At 33.2% G+C, this 19,174-nt stretch overlaps 1 protein-coding gene across 2 annotated transcripts in view; it reads left to right on the forward strand.

Moving 5' to 3' along the window:
- Positions 1-19,174, forward strand: part of LOC138714716 (putative sodium-coupled neutral amino acid transporter 11) — a 59,388-nt gene that overhangs the window by 2,658 nt on the left and 37,556 nt on the right. The window contains exon 2 of one of the 2 annotated variants that reach the window (XM_069846791.1): positions 8,628-8,687. The exons of the other annotated variant lie outside the window; for it this stretch is intronic. Coding sequence (XP_069702892.1) covers positions 8,628-8,687 — 60 coding nt within the window. The remainder of the gene's footprint in view (positions 1-8,627; positions 8,688-19,174) is intronic. 2 annotated transcript variants of the gene reach the window in all.

Raw genomic sequence — 19,174 nt, forward strand, 5'->3', positions numbered from 1 at the left:
CATGCAAGAATATCTGATGCGCGTGTTCTCTTCCGGGAGCAGAGTTGAACGCTCTGTATCATATTTACCTATGAAATTAATCTTATTGGACTAAAATTAATTTAAATGATCACAGATGTTACCGTCTTTAGTTCACGTAAACGAAACGTCTACATCCATTCTTAACAATTTTCAGGAAACGCCAAAAACTGATAACTTTTTTCCTAATTTTTTGCAGTGTTCGTCATATTTGAAGCTTATTTATTGAAGGAAAGTGGGAATTTAGGCACAACATTCATTAGAAAATTGCTAGAGACATTTAGGTAGATGACGAAACCGCCATTATCTCAATTAAAAAAAATGGATTTAGATAGTTTTGGAATTGGACGCGGTATATGTATTTCGGCAGAAGCAGTGAGTTTCGAGGAAGGATAAATTATGTTTAGGTAGGAAAATATACGCTTCTACATTTATTTGAAACGTTTACTGTTCAATATGTATAGTCTCGACTAAAGTTAGAAGACTTCTAAGCAAAGAACTGCGGCAAATAAACTTAAAATTCTAATAATTCTAATAATATGGGTAGTGACAATTAGAGTTGAGGTGAATGTAATATGATATCCACCCTGAAAGCTTCACTGATACATATTTTCATTCTTTGCAGTAAATACCGTAAATGCTGAGATTATCCGAATGCATATAGACTGTAATCTGGTATGAACTGGTTCAATATGAGGTCAAACGTAGATGTTACACATTCGAGACCTATAGTGACATTCATATTTGATGAAGACCTGTACTAAAAAGTCTGCAGTTAATCCTATGGTTATTGAGATCTGCATTTCATTAATTTCTGTACATGTAAATCATCCTCACCACTTTTCGTCTCTGTGTTAACAGCACTTCATACACAGCATGCGAAGCATTCTACAACGTAGTTACCTTAACAAAGAAAACTAACAGGTCTCGAGAGGTAAATGCTCTAAAAAACGAGAACAATGAATAATTGTGCCTCTCACATAGTTATCAACGGAACATACTTGTAATACAATACAAGCAGTTCTGTTTAACAAAGCTGAGTACACACGCTTAGTTAAATGAAGCTGAGTACACAATATTACACACAGAGGTAGCATTTCCCAAGACACTATCTTGGGGTGAGGGGAAAGTAGGTCTTACGCTTAAGTATAAAGCGTTTCAGCAAAATAAATAGAATAAAGCTGTTCTTGTTTTTGTTTTATTATTATTTTTAAATGAACTGAATAATTTGCCAATAAATATTTTCTATGTGAAATTCTGCTGATTCCTTAGTCTCCCGTATTTTCTTCAAAAAAAGTTGGCAACCCTATTGAGGACTGAACAGGCAGATGAATATTTCTGGCATGAAACGATTTATGTATACACAGTAGAGACTAAAGTCCTCAGATCTTGCAGACGCGTATCTTCACGCTCTGAGAATGAGTCACGCGACACAATATAATATTATGCAGACTGAGAAGTGTGCCGGAAGATAGGGAGAGACTCCAGTATCGCAACGTATTACGCAACGTGTCTCCGATATCCACCGACCACAACCAGTTCGCGACACAATACGTACTTGCTTGCGTTCGGATCAGGGAGGATCAGGGTAGCCAGTGCAAGCTGGTTCCAACCAAGTTTCACCACATCCTCCTCGGAATTCAACGACCGTAGAAGAGATAAACGTCGACAAGAAAATATTGGATTTGAGATCGAAACTCGGAACAGTCAAGATGCCTAATAATAATAATAATAATAATAATAATAATAATAATAATAATAATAATAATAATTGGCAGTAGTGCGAGAGACACTGATGATGACACTAGCACCGGTGTCGAAACGGCACCATCTTTCATTAAGATATACCGTTTTTAACATTTTTAAAGTTTTAATTTAAAATGGATTTATATTGTAATAATAATAATAATAATAATAATAATAATAATAATAATAATAATAATAATAATTGACAGTAGTTCGAGAGACACTGATGATGACACTACATCGGTGTCGAAGCGGTACAGTCTGTCATTAAGATATACCGTTTTTAACATTTTTAAAGTTTTAATTTACAAATGAATTTACTTTGTAATAATAATAATAATAATAATAATAATAATAATAATAATAATAATAATAATAATAATAATAATAATAATAATAATTGGCAGTAGTTCGAGAGACACTGATGATGACACTACATCGGTGTCGAAACGGCACCGTCTTTCATTAAGATATACCGTTTTTAACATTTTGAAAGTTTTAATTTAAAATGAATTTATATTGTAATAATAATAATTTAGTTGGAGAGACACTGATGATGACACTACATCGGTGTCAAAACGGCACCGTCTTTCATTAAAATATACCGTTTTTAACATTTGAAAAGTTTTAATTTAAAATGAATTTATATTGTAATAATAATAATTTAGTTGGAGAGACACTGATGATGACACTACATCGGTGTCAAAACGGTGTCGTCTTTCATTAAGATATACCGTTTTTAACATTTAAAAAGTTTTAATTTAAAATGAATTTATATTGTAATAATAATAATTTAGTTGGAGAGACACTGATGATGACACTACATCGGTGTCGAAACGGCACCGTCTTTCATTAAGATATACCGTTTTTAACATTTTGAAAGTTTTAATTTAAAATGAATTTATATTGTAATAATAATAATTTAGTTGGAGAGACACTGATGATGACACTACATCGGTGTCAAAACGGCACCGTCTTTCATTAAAATATACCGTTTTTAACATTTGAAAAGTTTTAATTTAAAATGAATTTATATTGTAATAATAATAATTTAGTTGGAGAGACACTGATGATGACACTACATCGGTGTCAAAACGGTGCCGTCTTTCATTAAGATATACCGTTTTTAACATTTAAAAAGTTTTAATTTAAAATGAATTTATATTGTAATAATAATAATTTAGTTGGAGAGACACTGATGATGACACTACATCGGTGTCAAAACGGTGCCGTCTTTCATTAAGATATACCGTTTTTAACATTTAAAAAGTTTTAATTTAAAATGAATTTATATTGTAATAATAATAATTTAGTTGGAGAGACACTGATGATTAGGGAGCGGATTTTTATGTACTAAAAAATTTAAATATATTTATTTTTTATGTGCTAAAAAGTACGAAAATATTTGCTAAAAATAAAGAAATATTTTTTTTTTAAATATGACAAAAATACCTTACTTAGCTTGGAAAAAAAAAATGTTACTAGTACTCAACAACCACACTTGAGTGCTAGTAGTTGGCCGAGAATTGCAGTGAACAACAAAGGTCATCTCCAAATTCTCCATCACAAATGCATGCCGATTATCTCTGAACAACGACTTATACTGTGAAAACGATCTTTCCACATCACAGGACGTCAGACGTGTATATTTAAAGAGAGGAATGTCACAAACACAAACACCGTCAATTTCACCTACAGGCACACTCTCCAATACTTGAGCAATTTTACACATTTTTTTTATATCCACTGTTTTTCCCAAACACATTCTGGAATTTGTCCCTTAGTACTTGTACTTCTAAACCTGGTAGCGAGTCTAGTTTAATTTTCACGGCACGCACCTCCCTGTTTCTGACAACAGGTTTTTGGATGTTTCGAGTTTTTTTATGGAGTCACACAAAAAGCTTAGATTTGCTAATAGGAAAGCCAAAATCGTTTTTAGATAACCATCTTTCAGTATATCTTGAAGGATATCGATTGACGAAGCCCGATAACAGGGAATCACAACAAGATAATATATATTGCCTTGCGAGAGGCGAGAGATTTGTTTAAATTAATTAATGTTTATACCCCAGCTCTTATCTGTTGTGTTTCACAAACAAAGCGTGGAATGAAATCATCTTCAGCAACAATAAACATTCCGAATTATGTGTCCATGTTCATTTATTCTCTAATAATAACATTGATATGCTGCCTAGCAGTTCTCAGAACTTGAGGCGATACTATTACGAAAATGGATCATGGATATACCACTCAACGCTTAGAAACACGAAGGAACCAAGAATTCTTAAAAAAGATAACGTACTTCTGAGTGATATAATTGGTTTAGTTTTAAAATATTTAAAATTTCTTGTAAAAAATTATTTTAGTAAAAAAACTCCAAGATTTATGTGTTTATAATAGATTTCCTGAAAATATGTATTTACATAATTTTTTTGTAAAAATATGTGTTTTTATATGAAATAAAATTCGGGTTTTAAATTTGAAACTTCATGTTCGGAATTTTTAACTTTGTTAATTGTGTTTTATCACACGCAAAAAGAATATTTAATTACATAAGAATCCGCTCCTTACTGATGATGACACTACATCGGTGTCAAACGGTACCGTCTTTCATTAAGATATACCGTTTTTAACATTTTAAAAGTTTTAATTTAAAATGAATTTATATTGTAATAATAATAATTTAGTTGGAGAGACACTGATGATGACAGTACATCGGTGTCAAAACGGCACCGTCTTTCATTTAAGATATAGGCCTACCGTTTCTAACATTTTAAAAGTTTTAATTTAAAATGAATTTATATTGTAATAATAATAATTTAGTTGGAGAGACACTGATGATGACACTACATCGGTGTCAAAACGGCACCGTCTTTCATTTAAGATATAGGCCTACCGTTTCTAACATTTTAAAAGTTTTAATTTAAAATGAATTTATATTGTAATAGTAATAATTTAGTTGGAGAGACACTGATGATGACACTACATCGGTGTCAAAACGGCACCGTCTTTCATTTAAGATATAGGCCTACCGTTTCTAACATTTTAAAAGTTTTAATTTAAAATGAATTTATATTGTAATAGTAATAATTTAGTTGGAGAGACACTGATGATGACACTACATCGGTGTCAAAACGGCACCGTCTTTCATTTAAGATATAGGCCTACCGTTTCTAACATTTTAAAAGTTTTAATTTAAAATGAATTTATATTGTAATAATAATAATTTAGTTGGAGAGACACTGATGATGACACTACATCGGTGTCAAAACGGCACCGTCTTTCATTTAAGATATAGGCCTACCGTTTTTAACATTTTAAAAGTTTTAATTTAAAATGAATTTATATTGTAATAATAATAATTTAGTTGGAGAGACACTGATGATGACACTACATCGGTGTCAAAACGGCACCGTCTTTCATTTAAGATATAGGCCTACCGTTTCTAACATTTTAAAAGTTTTAATTTAAAATGAATTTATATTGTAATAATAATAATTTACTCGTAGTTGGAGAGACACTGATGGTGACACTACATCGGTGTCAAAACGGTACCGTCTTTCATTAAGATATACCGTTTTTAACATTTTAAAAGTTTTAATTTAAAATGAATTTATATTGTAATAATAATACTTTAGTTGGAGAGACACTGATGATGACACTACATCGGTGTCAAAACGGTACCGTCTTTCATTAAGATATACCGTTTTTAACATTTTAAATGCTTTAAATTAAAGTGAATTTATATAATAATAATAATAATAATAATAATAATAATAATAATAATAATAATAATAATAATAATAATAGTAATAATAATAATAATTGGCAGTAGTTCGAGAGACACTGATGATGACACTACACCGGTGTCGAAACGGCACCGTCTTGCATCAAGATATAGTGTTTTTAACATTTTTAAAGATTAATTTAAAAATGGTTGTATATAATAATAATAATAATAATAATAATAATAATAATAATAATTGGCAATAGTTCGAGAGACACTGATGATGACACTACACCAGTGTCGAAACGGCACCGTCTTTCATTAAGATATACCGTTTTTAACATTTTTATCACTGAGCAGGCAAAAGGGACAGCCTCTTGTCCCCATACTGTTACGGTGACAGTTGCCAGCAGTGAAATCCTTGTTCCGCGTAAGTGAACCTGTTTTAAAGTGTTGAGAAGGTACAATTCTCTGTAATGAGCCTCATTATAAACTATTACTATATTTTCGCATTCATATATCAATGCATATTTTCGTAAGCAGAAACAGTGTTAGGAGTGATTAATTTAATGTACCGGATGAGTCACCTGAGCCTTACAAGAAGTTATGTAAGCCCGCACATTCACAGTCAATTCCATAAACTCAGTACTCGCAATGAAAGACGTTATATACAGGATGATCCGTTTGAGGAGGCAAAGTAAAAACGTGATAAAATGAGAAAAGTTACTATTTATTGTTAAATAATTTGTACATTCTAGAAGAATGGAAGTTTTGTTCAAATTAGGTCTCAACGTACCCAACATTGTGAAATACACATCTTTCTTCACGAATCCCCAGAGAAAGAAATAGGGTGTTGTCAGGTCTGGGGAACTTGGAGGCCACATAATTGGCTCTCCTCGACCACACCAGTTGTTACCAAATGCGTCACCCAGATAATCACGGACGTCTGTTGCCCAATGAGGTGGTGCACCATCCTGTTGGAACACGATACCCATGTTGTTTTCCTGTTGCAGTTGTCGTTCGAAAAAGTTTTTCATCATGTTCAAGTATGGTCCTGATCGCACTGTCCTCTGCGAAGATAAACGGCCCATACAGATTATAGCAACTTACCGCGCATCAAACAGTAACTTTAGGACTAGCCCGTTTTAATTCATATGAGACATGCGAATTTTCACGTCCCCATATGTTGCATTAAGGGCCGATTGTATAAACCATTTAATCTTAGATCAGAGGTTAAATTGATCCTCGTTCTAGCTGAACTTGAAATTTTGTGTTGTATAAAGTCTAATCTGAGATTAATTTGTCTTAAACTGAAGTCAACTTTGACTGAAGAAATTTCTCCGATTAAGTTAGATGATCCAAGTTCAGTTATTTTTTTTTCTGTTTGAAATATACGAGTGGCAGATTGTGCAAAAAGAATAACCATTATTATTAATATTAATAGATATCGTAGGTACATTTATATTTTTTTTTTTCAATTTCTTGCCTTAATACACAAACATGCTTATATTTTATAAGGCTCTATCGTGTTCAGCAGTATCAAATAACATAACATATAATCATATTATGTTTATAACAACGATTAATTTTTAATGGATATGATAGTACATTAATAAATTTTCAATGAACTGTATTACTAAACGAAAATTGTCGTTTTATAAAGCTTTATTATGTTCAGCAGTATCAAACACCATAACATGATAACAATTTGGAGAACAGTCAACCTTCTTCTTATTTTCCGCCATTATTTACAATGTACAAAACAAACCAGTGTCTCCAACAGAGTGTACGGGAAGTCGCCAAAAAGTAATTGGAAAGTCACTAGATTTCTCATTATCAACAAAGAAAGATTAAATTTTGTCACTATGGGGTGCTAAAAAGGTCGCTAAATCCCTATTTAATCCATATAAAATTTAAAAGAAATTGTCGTTGAAAAAGAGTTAAAGTCGCTATATTGGCAACACTGAGCAAACCTGTACAACATGGCCCGCGCATCACATACTTCACCTGTTTATGCGATGTTGCCAAATCCTTTTCACGTGAATTGCATTTATTTTGAACCAAGGTAATTTGATCGCAGGAAAGTTTTATACAATAGAAGAAGTGTATGAACTCGGTTCACTTTCCGATCTTCGATCAAAGTTGATCTTTAGTCAGGGAGTTTTATACAATTGGGCCTAAGTGTATTCACTCGTCTACTGACATGGAAGGTTGCTTGGTCAGGAAATACCCATATATTCAAGAAGAATTTTGTTTAATCGGTCGATGCTGAGTAACTTCTTTTGTTTCGTATGCGGTAACAATGATGATACAAAACTCCTATGTTTCAGTATTACATTGGAACTGAAATGAATTCTACAGCACCCCCACTATAAATTTTATAGTCATTTTATTTTATGTCTTCCCAAACGGGTCAGACTGTAGGTCGTAATGAAGGTAGAAGACAGAAATATCTCATATATATAAAGTTACTGAAAAAGAAAAGGGGGACATAGTTTGAAAACAGACGGATCAAGATTTTCCGGAGTGAACTTTCAAGACAATAATGCGTATGGCAAATTAGACGTAGGACATCAAAAGAAAAAAATGGATGATGTGTCCAGAAGAGTTAGATGACCTCACTCAATTCTTTATGATTTATTATTTACTAGGCCTATTATAAACTAGTTCATATATTTACTGTATATTTGCACGTATGCCAATAATGAGAAGAAAACTTTAATTATTATACATTTAATTTATATTTCACGTGATAAAAAATACAAAATGTAGGCTACTGTTAAATACGAAAATACGAGATGGAATCTTCAAGAATTTCATATGAGACGTTATTAAATTTCTTGTGATCATTTATATTAACGTAATAACAATTTAATTTCCATACAGTTATGGCGTGTTGCATCAATCTAAAAATCCTGCGACCTTTCTGTCACACATTTAATAAAGCGCCTTGGCATTTGGATCAATAAACCTGGTATGCCGATGATTCCTACACTTCCTGAGGTCGCATTGTTGAGATTGCCCCACACTGCTTATTACAGACCGTATAGGAATTTCTGCCAATTCTGTGCCGGTCCGTGACACAACGAACTGTTTCACTCCACATATCTGCTTAATAACTGTTTTTTATTGACAGGGTGGAAGTATTTGCTCTGAAGATGGCCAATCAGTGGACGATACGAAACAACTGTTTGTGGTAAAACGATATATTTTTGGTGTGATATTTATGTTACAGTACATGTATTGCCTATGATGCCTGTCAGTATTTTCTGTAGATCCTTGCATGTTACATGTCTTAACGTAAATCTTGATCATTGTAAGCATTTAAGGGAAGAGGATGGTACTTTTGGTGAAAAATGAGTAACTTTCAAAAAACAATTTTTTTTCCTTAAAATACTCTGTGATATGTGTAGAATACATTGTATAATGTTTTGTGGGTATTTGTGCCCTTATCGATTGTTGAGACGCCATTTTTAAACTTCCTGCGCTCTGATTTTTAAATCACACCGCCCTTTGTTTGTTGTTTCCGCAACTTCATTTTTTTTTCAAAATCAAATTTTTCTTTAAAATACTCTGTGATATGTGTAGAATACATTGTATAATATTTTGTGGGTATTTGAGCCCTTATCGGTTGTTGAGACGCCATTTTTAAACTTCCTGCGCTCTGATTTTTAAATCACACCGCCCTTTGTTTGTTGTTTCCGCAACTTCATTTTTTTTTTCAAAATCAAATTTTTCTTTAAAATACTCTGTGATATGTGTAGAATACATTGTATAATATTTTGTGGGTATTTGAGCCCTTATCGGTTGTTGAGACGCCATTTTTAAACTTCCTGCGCTCTGATTTTTAAATCACACCGCCCTTTGTTTGTTGTTTCCGGAACTTCATTTTTTTTTTCAAAATCAAATTTTTCTTTCAAATACTCTGTGATATGTGTAGAATACATTGTATAATATTTTGTGGGTATTTGTGCTCTTATCGGTTGTTGAGACGCCATTTTTAAACTTCCTGCGCTCTGATTTTTAAATCACACCGCCCTTTGTTTGTTATTTCCGGAACTTCATTTTTTTTTTTTCAAAATCTAATTTTTCTTTAAAATACTCTGTGATATGTGGAGAATACATTGTATAATATTTTGTGGGTATTTGTGCCCTTATCGGTTGTTGAGACGCCATTTTTAAACTTCCTGCGCTCTGATTTTTAAATCACACCGCCCTTTGTTTGTTGTTTCCGGAACTTCATTTTTTTTTCAAAATCAAATTTTTCTTTAAAATACTCTGTGATATGTGTAGAATACATTGTATAATATTTTGTGGGTATTTGTGCCCTTATCGGTTGTTGAGACGCCATTTTTAAACTTCCTGCGCTCTGATTTTTAAATCACACCGCCCTTTGTTTGTTGTTTCCGGAACTTCATTTTTTTTTTCAAAATCAAAATTTTCTTTAAAATACTCTGTGATATGTGTAGAATACATTGTATAATATTTTGTGGGTATTTGTGCCCTTATCGGTTGTTGAGACGCCATTTTTAAACTTCCTGCGCTCTGATTTTTAAATCACACCGCCCTTTGTTTGTTGTTTCCGGAACTTCATTTTTTTTTTCAAAATCAAATTTTTCTTTAAAATACTCTGTGATATGTGTAGAATACATTGTATAATATTTTGTGGGTATTTGTGCCCTTATCGGTTGTTGAGACGCCATTTTTAAACTCTCTGCGCTCTGATTTTTAAATCACACCGCTCTTTGTTTGTTGTTTCCGGAACTTCATTTTTTTTTTCAAAATCAAATTTTTCTTTCAAATACTCTGTGATATGTGTAGAATACATTGTATAATATTTTGTGGGTATTTCTGCCCTTATTGGATGTTGAGACGCCATTTTTAAAGTTCCTGCGCTCTGGATTATTAAATCACACCTCCTTTGATTGCTGTTTCTGGAACTTTATTTTTTTGCTACATTGCCAGACAAAAATCGATATAATTTTTTAACTATTAAAGATATATGAATGAAATTTAGAATACACATTCTCTAGACTACTAGGAAACTTTTCTCTGTAACGGAATTTCCCTAATTGATTTTCATTTTAAAAATAAGTCTCTCTGTTTGCAAGAAAGAAAATAAAAAAAATGTTATTAAATTTTAATTGTTTATTTTACAAATGTAGCAACTAATATCAAAATTCTGTTACAGACAGTTTGTAGAGCGTGCTTTTACAAATAAATTGTAACATAGTGTTTGAATTTATCTTTAAAAATGGCTTAGATATATCGAGTTTAGTAAAATCCTGCATTGGGTACATTTTTTTTTCAAATCTGGCTCCCAAATAATTTTTTCAAAATATTTATATTTGGTTGAGTTGCTATAGCCATGAGCTCTCTACATACAAAAAATTAATATTTTACACCAAATAGGAAAAAAGTTTTAAAAATTACCATCCTCTCCCCTTAAGCCATATAAACCCAGTCATCATCACAATCCTGATAACAAATAATGCTGAAATATCTTGCACTTGAAATTGTACATAATATGTACATGTAGCTACATACAGAAACAAATAATCATCGCCGTAATTTAGAAGTTTAGCAAGCAGGGCTCGAGCTCCATGAGTGCATTTTAATCTGTGTTCGAATCCTACTTGGAATGATCACTCGGTTGCGTTTTCTTCCCCAAGATTTTCTCAACTATAACGCGAATGTTAGGTAATCTTTTCTCGCTGTCACTAATTCCAACTAATCTGTCCAAGAAAAGAACAAAGTGATGTGACACATGCACGTGATGTTTAGACTTCTGAATGAAATAGACAGTGATTTTTTTGTTTGTTGCCATTCGAATAGCTCTGTTGGTGTCATAAGATTTACATCACTTTATTCTTTCGCTGGACAGTGTACAGCTCCGCTCAATAACCTGTCAGCTAAGAGTGTCGTTAAAAAAATTGATAAAAAGTGACAGAAGATTCATGAATCCCTATAATTGCGTGAAACGTTTACGCTGTTCGTGATTGTTACTGGCTGGAATTGTAAGGATGTTTGGGATTTGAAATACATTTTGATATTTTCGTTTCTGTCTTTATACTCCCCGTATTTCAATTTAACAAGACGGATCCTCCTCGTTAATTCCTTCATAATTGCTAACTTCACTCCATAAGGCCTAGTCTACAGACAACAATGCAATTGTTTGTCAAAACGATTCGCACATCAATATGACACCAGTAAGTTGTTTGAAATTGTGATCAATAATAGTCATTACTTATTACCAGGGAAAGGGATTTGGAGTATTATAAAGAATGGTGAAACGTAGTATAGATATTCGTAGCTCAGTGACTGTCAAGCGAGCTGCATGGACGAGTACAGTCCACTTCATACAAACTTACACGCAACGTGCTGTAAACGTATTTTAGAATAAACAAATGTTATAGTTTAATGACATATAGTGGTCTACATACATAATCTGCATCTCATTTTGAACTACATGTGTTTTTCTTGGCAACGCACAACACAGCAATAAACAACATTACAAATATACATAATTAAATATCAATCTCTGCGTCCTCGCGTGTCAGTGGAAACATTGATGGCTGATAGACAGTTGTCTTCTGTATGGAACTCGCCTCTGATTATGTATGTTTTTTCTGTCAGGAGCGTGTTAAATTAAAACCTTTATTTACAATATTATGAAATATGATAATATGTATACAACATATACTACAGTATTTACAATATATACAATATACTACAATATTTACAACATAGCCTAATACAGTAACATTAAATGTTGAACAAAATGTAGAACCAAACGAAATGGCATTTTCAATTAATGCTATGTAAAAAGGTAAAAGGTAAAGGTATCCCCGTAACATGCCATGAAGGCACTTGGGGGGCATGGAGGTAGCTATGTTTTGTTGATAAAACAATTATTCCTGCTGTGCCTTGTAAATTGTAAATATCATTTCCAAATTTTCAAAATACAACTTTGCTCTGTTGCAAGGAAGGAATTTTTTTAACATGGAAAAACTCCGCTCTACATCTGCAGAGACAATTGGAGAGTACTTGAAACAAGATACGTCAATTAAATTCACATGTTGAATGACGTCATTGGGACGCGTCTTTGTTAGTACATCTGAAATCCGATTAAGAATACTATACCTATCATTTTTAATCAAACTATGTTCATTTTTTCACCAACACGTTTTCCTACTTCACCTTCTACTGCACTCAGTTTATTTACAATAGTCCTCATAATATTTATTTGCTCAACTAGTTCTACTCCTGACTTTTCTAACCAAATAATGGCATCCGGTAAATATAAAAAATTGACTTAATATCCATGACTTCTTTTTAGATTGTTCTATCATTTAGCAGCTCCTGGCTTATTTGAATCGCAGCCGCGTCATTGAGAATTGTTTCCTGAATTTTGATACTTTAGGCATTGTACCTGCACTTCACTACTCTGAACTGCAAACCTGCATGTTGAAGTTCTTATGCGACAACTGTCCCGTTCACCTGTTGTCGTGCAGAGATCTGCGGAGGGGAGGACTTGGCATAAAGGGTTGTAAATAAATGGCTGTGTAGATGCCAATACTAGTTTTTACTACTCCAAATTCCGTTCCCTACTTATTACAGAGAATTTGATTCATTTGGAAATTAATATCACGTTAAGTACTTCAGAATTAAACTACGTTACATTAACTATTTATTTTTATACTTCCCGCTTTTATTAATGACCCGAATTTCTGTACCCGATTTGCAGTTTTGCACCTTCTTAAATCACTGAAAATTTATATATTTTCTTGGAATTTCTTATATTGCGTAATGATTATCATGTAATTACTTGTGACATTTGATGTAAGACTCATCCGTACACACATAGAACTGCACGAAATTGTAATATAGTGGCCGGTACCCACGAGTTAATGATCAGTTCGCAGGTTCATTAATGCATCACCCTGAGGGGTGGGGGACTGTAAGTGCTGAATAATGTCACACGTACTCGCCCCGAAGCTTGAGGGATTACTACAGCTGTACCACACGTTTTGAGCAATGATTAATTGCTTCTGGAGAAAAATCAATATGAACCCGTCTATGGCTGCCTTCCTCAATCTGCAAATTACCTGTAATGTAAACGACGTATCACTCAATTTTTTTTAAAATTCGTCTCCTATTATTTGTACTATTTTCCAGTGTTATTAAAACCAAAATTATAATTTTTCTATCTTCACAATGCTATTATATTATTTCTCCTTTTTATTTTTCATTTTTGAGCATATCTTCTACATTTTCCTGAACTTTAATTATTGTCATTGACTTTATAGTAGGCCTATGTAGGCTACCTTCAATTTACGTTCTCTACTTCAGAATTTTTTGTTTCATATGAATATCACGAGCAGTGCCGGATTTAGGCCTATACTTGTTTTTTTGAAATATGGGATCGGAAAAACAACTGAATGTCACATAGCGTGGTGTGTCTGTTGCTATGGTAACGGCGGTTGAGTTGCCAAACTTCCGTTCCCAAGTGACGAATGCTTAATAGCTCTCTTGGCGACATTTATTGTGCACACAATGTTAATATTGGAACGTTTCGTCTTTGATTCTCTGTCGATTTATGTATTTTTTTTTACCTTCGTGTCAATTGTCAATGAATGTTTTAACGTCAGCCATCTTAACGTCAATTGCTAACTTCCATCAGCTGGCAGTGTGGTAGTCCATATTGGCAACATAGCACTGTAGTTCCAAACTCGGCCGCTTAACTGTCATGTCCCTTCTTTCAAAAAAAAAAAAAAAAAAACAAACAAACAAGTATAGGTAACCTATAACTATTTTCGCTGTAAGAAAAATCCTACTGTAAACACAAGCACATGAATGTCATACCCGTGATTGGCTCACATTCGAAACACTCACACAATGCAGGAAAATATAGTCCGTATTTGGAAACTATCATCTTGTATTATTTGAAAATAAAAAATTGAATTGTAGCTGTTAAATACAATGAGACATATAACTTCACTCATTATGTAAAACGATATGTAAAAGAAAAGCTACTTTTATATTTTGTTATGTACTATGAACGCGGATGAATACCAACAGTAATACCGAGGTAGTCTGTTCTTGTAACAAGCTGGCGTCACTTGAGCTCGTAGTTGATCACCTAAGCACGTGATACTGAAGTATGGCTTCTGCATCCTCGGTGTGTGTGGTTACTAAACATGTAGAAACCCTCTCAAAAGCGGAGGAAAACAAATAGTCTTAAATGTATATAACAACTTAATATATGTGAGTTTTAATTACAGTAATTATAAAGTAAATGTTTCCTAAGCAAATGAATGCATTGTAGTGAGGTTATGCCTACTTGACGAGTAACGGGAAATGTTTAACATGAAACAGAATGTACAACAGTAGGCGGGAACACGTACTGAGAATCTATGGCGCCAAACAGCGGCCAATGAAGCCTCACTTCAGTCACGTGCTATTGTTTACATTAGAATTTTTCTTACAGTGAAAGGATTATAGGCAGTTGCCTAGGGCGGTAATTTCCAAGGAGGCGGCATTTTCTCTCTCTCTCTCTCTCTCTCTCTCTCTCTCGTCCTTTGTTGTTTTTTTTTTTTTCATTTTTATTTTACATTGAAATTTGTTTTTCAAACACTTATTGGTAAATCTTTTCTTAAGTTTGTTCTTGAACACCTTGTGGAAGTCGGATATTTTGTTATTGCATTGTCGCGGTCGCGGCGAGAGTAAAAGAAAAGTGTGCAGCTGTATAATTATATTCTAATAGCGGTATCACTGTATCTCATTATAATACGAAACTACTTAAATATAACTGCTTGTACGAATATAAACACGAAGGCATTGTTGAAAATCAAATTGAATGGGTATTTATTATTATTTTATCGCTATGAATAGTAACTATAGTAGACTCGTTTAATTATTAGGCAGCGGCATTCCTTTTAAGATTTGTAGGTCTTTATTGCATGCACCGATAATAAAATTAAAATACGACGTTGTCACGTCTTGTTTGTTGCTGCTATATATTAATATAACATGGAACAAGACACACTGCTAAAATTTGCAACTCTGGTTTATATATACACTCCGCGTGGAGTATTAGAGCGGCCTTCAAAAGACTTGACGACAATGGTCAGCGCGACATAATTAAAATTATTGAAACTACAAAGCTTCCGTCCTCTTTGGCACCGCTAGCCTACTAATTGAACATGGCTACTTTACAACTCTCAGTTATACATTTCCAATATAATAATATCGTCAACAATACTATTTAATCACTTTCCAGCACGTGCACTATATAATTCGATATGAAAGGTTTATCCCGCAAAGAGTTGGATTTTATTTTTCTATTTACTTTATACTTTCTATCGAAGTAAGAAATACTCGTAATAATTATACCACCAATAAAACCAATACTTAAAAATAAACCACAGCGTGTCTTTCACAAATAAATTTTGTTTCAACAATGGATAAGTTTGAATATGTTTCTTTCCATTGAGTCTGATGTGTTTCGTCTGATCGACTTGCTGACATCATCCACCGTATGTTTCTTTCTCTGTGAAGAAAGTGCGAAGGAAATCTTCATAATTCCCAAGGAAGAAGCATGTATTTTGATTTTAGTAACATTTAATTGTAACATTTCGTTTAAAACTAATTCAAACTAAACATGACCTGTATAATAGCTGCTCATAAACTGTTTATGGGAGTTGGGGAGCGGCAAATTTTAGCGCTGCCTAGGGGCGGCACTATACCTAAATCCGGCCTACTAAAAGAACCATATATTTTAGGAGATCCAGACAATTTCACCCCAGCAAATCCCTTAGTAACCCCAGTCCACATTCAACCTGATCGCGAGTATGTTTTAAACGTAAACATTTGTGTTGTAGGTCTATAAATGCTATTTTTCTACAACATTAAGCCTGTCTTTAAAACAAATGCAAATATGAAGTATTTGTTGTGTACATTCTTCAAGATGTGCATTTTAAAGTGGAGATTTCTTTCACATCAAACCAACATTTTTTTAATACGACTGACAAAAAATGATTTAAGTTTAATCATACATATTTTATAAACTACAATAATCATTGTTTTATAACATAACCTATGCATTAAACTGGATTTTTAATCTATAAATGTCTTCACGGCATTGTGTAAAATTTTTTTTGTGCGACATCGTGCGTATTTGCTTGGTTTCCGCACAAAACCAATCCGCGGAAAGTATAAAATTCCACATTCAGTATTCCCAACCTAACACACATAACAATTTCCCTCTTCTTACCGCTTAAGTGACATATTGATTTTACTGCTTTAGGCTTTTAACATATTATTTTTAGAGACGTTCAATATAGTAATAATTATAAATTGGAAACTTACCACTGCAATTTCACCTAAATTGCACTGTTAATTATTGTTTTTAAATATTTGCAAAAATTAAGTAAACTCTACAACTCCACTAAAGTTACTGTATTCGTGATGCAAGTAACATTAAGGAAGCCGTGAAAAAATCAACAAGATTCCAGACTCATCATAGACTGGGGGAAAAAAAGACAGACTTATATCACGGCCTGCTAGAGTATAGTAAACACAAAAAACATTTTAAAGCAACAATGTTGAAGATAGATATTTTTGTTTTGCAAATTTGCCGTCATTGAACAGAAACCAAGATGGAGATTTCATTGCAACTAATTAGAAATTCCTCTTTCAGGTATGTAATAAACGATCTTCGCACGAAATAATGTACGATACACGAGCGGTATGTTTTCTTTCAATTCTCGGAAATTAAAAAAGCTTTTTCAAACTTTTCCTCGAACATGAAAACTTCAACATACCGCTCTTGTAACGCATATTACTATTCCCCAACTCTTTTTGTTTAATATGGCTGGCACATGTAGGCTATATTTTAAGTTTGATCACATAATTGAAGACCTCCCGGAAAAAGCATGTAACATCAGATTCCTTTGTCCTAAAACATTAATTATAGTTTTGTTGGTTACATCCTTATTCCAGGGAGATCTTCAATTATAATGTACAGAATGCAGTAACAGCATGAGCTTTGTATTTCTTTTATCTTTATTGGTTACTGATTTTAAGATGTGCACTTTAAACTAAGGATTTTTACTCAAACACCATTTGTGTAATGTAAATTGCACGATTATATTTACAGTTAATAGCATTTACACCTAATCATAGATGTTATATAAAATACATTCTTTTTGTCTTTCCGGTACCGCACCTATTAATGTTTCAAATATGTGCACTCAATTAAGAATTTTCACTCCTGAATTTTTTATAGAAGTTGCGCAGTGAGGAATATGTAACTTATATAATAGATTTCATTTTCCGTCGGAGATTGGCTCTTTTAATGTCAATAATGCTATAATCTCATGATTTATATCAGGTCTATAAAGCTTGCGGAAATTTCATTCTTCCTGATGAAAATTTACATAAAAGGCGGTGGACTTCAAAAATATTACGTGACTCTTAAACGACAAGTCATTTTGGTGTCATGTCATAATACAATATGATACATCAGTTTCCAAGTAGGCAACGTGAATAAGTCTTTCATATGCTTAGTTTTTTTCATTCCCATCAATTCCTTGCTCGTCCTACGTTGTAGAAATTTAATATGACATTTATTCTTGCTAAAAATCTGTACATGAATAAGTTTTATGTGCGGTACATTGTGCCAAGATGTAAAAATACAACACCCTCTTCACCTGTGCTTTAAGTTATTTTACAGTTCACACTACACTTTGAATTTTCGTGCTTCTCTTGGATGTACCTAACAACATTATCTACATTACTTACTTACAAATGGCTTTTAAGGAACCCGAAGGTTCATTGCCGCCCTCACATAAGCCCGCCAGCGGTCCCTATCCTGTGCAAGATTAATCCAGTCTCTATCATCATATCCCACCTCCCTCAAATCCATTTTAATATTATCCTCCCATCTACGTCTCGGCCTCCCTAAAGGTCTTTTTCCCTCCGGTCTCCCAACTAACACTCTATATGCATTTCTGGATTCGCCCATACGTGCTACATGCCCTGCCCATCTCAAACGTCTGGATTTAATGTTCCTAATTATGTCAGGTGAAGAATACAATGCGTGCAGTTCTGTGTTGTGTAACTTTCTCCATTCTCCTGTAACTTCATCCCGCTTAGCCCCAAATATTTTCCTTAGCACCTTATTCTCAAACACCCTGAACCTATGTTCCTCTCTCAGAGTGAGAGTCCAAGTTTCACAACCATACAGAAGAACCGGTAATATAACTGTTTTATAAATTCTAACTTTCAGATTTTTCGACAGCAGACTGGATGATAAGAGCTTCTCAACCGAATAATAACACGCATTTCCCATATTTATTCTGCGTTTAATTTCCTCCCGACTGTCATTTATATTTGTTACTGTTGCTCCAAGATATTTGAATTTTTCCACCTCTTCGAAGGATAAATCTCCAATTTTTATATTTCCATTTCGTACAATATTCTGGTCACGAGACATAATCATATACTTTGTCTTTTCGGGATTTACTTCCAAACCGATCGCTCTACTTGCTTCAAGTAAAATTTCCGTGTTTTCCCTAATCGTTTGTGTATTTTCTCCTAACATATTCACGTCATCCGCATAGACAAGACATAGACATTATCTACATTAATTTTCTTTATCAACACTGACCACTATTGTTT

The sequence above is a fragment of the Periplaneta americana genome, chromosome 15 (assembly GCF_040183065.1).
Source record: "Periplaneta americana isolate PAMFEO1 chromosome 15, P.americana_PAMFEO1_priV1, whole genome shotgun sequence".
NCBI lineage: Eukaryota > Metazoa > Arthropoda > Insecta > Blattodea > Blattidae > Periplaneta > Periplaneta americana.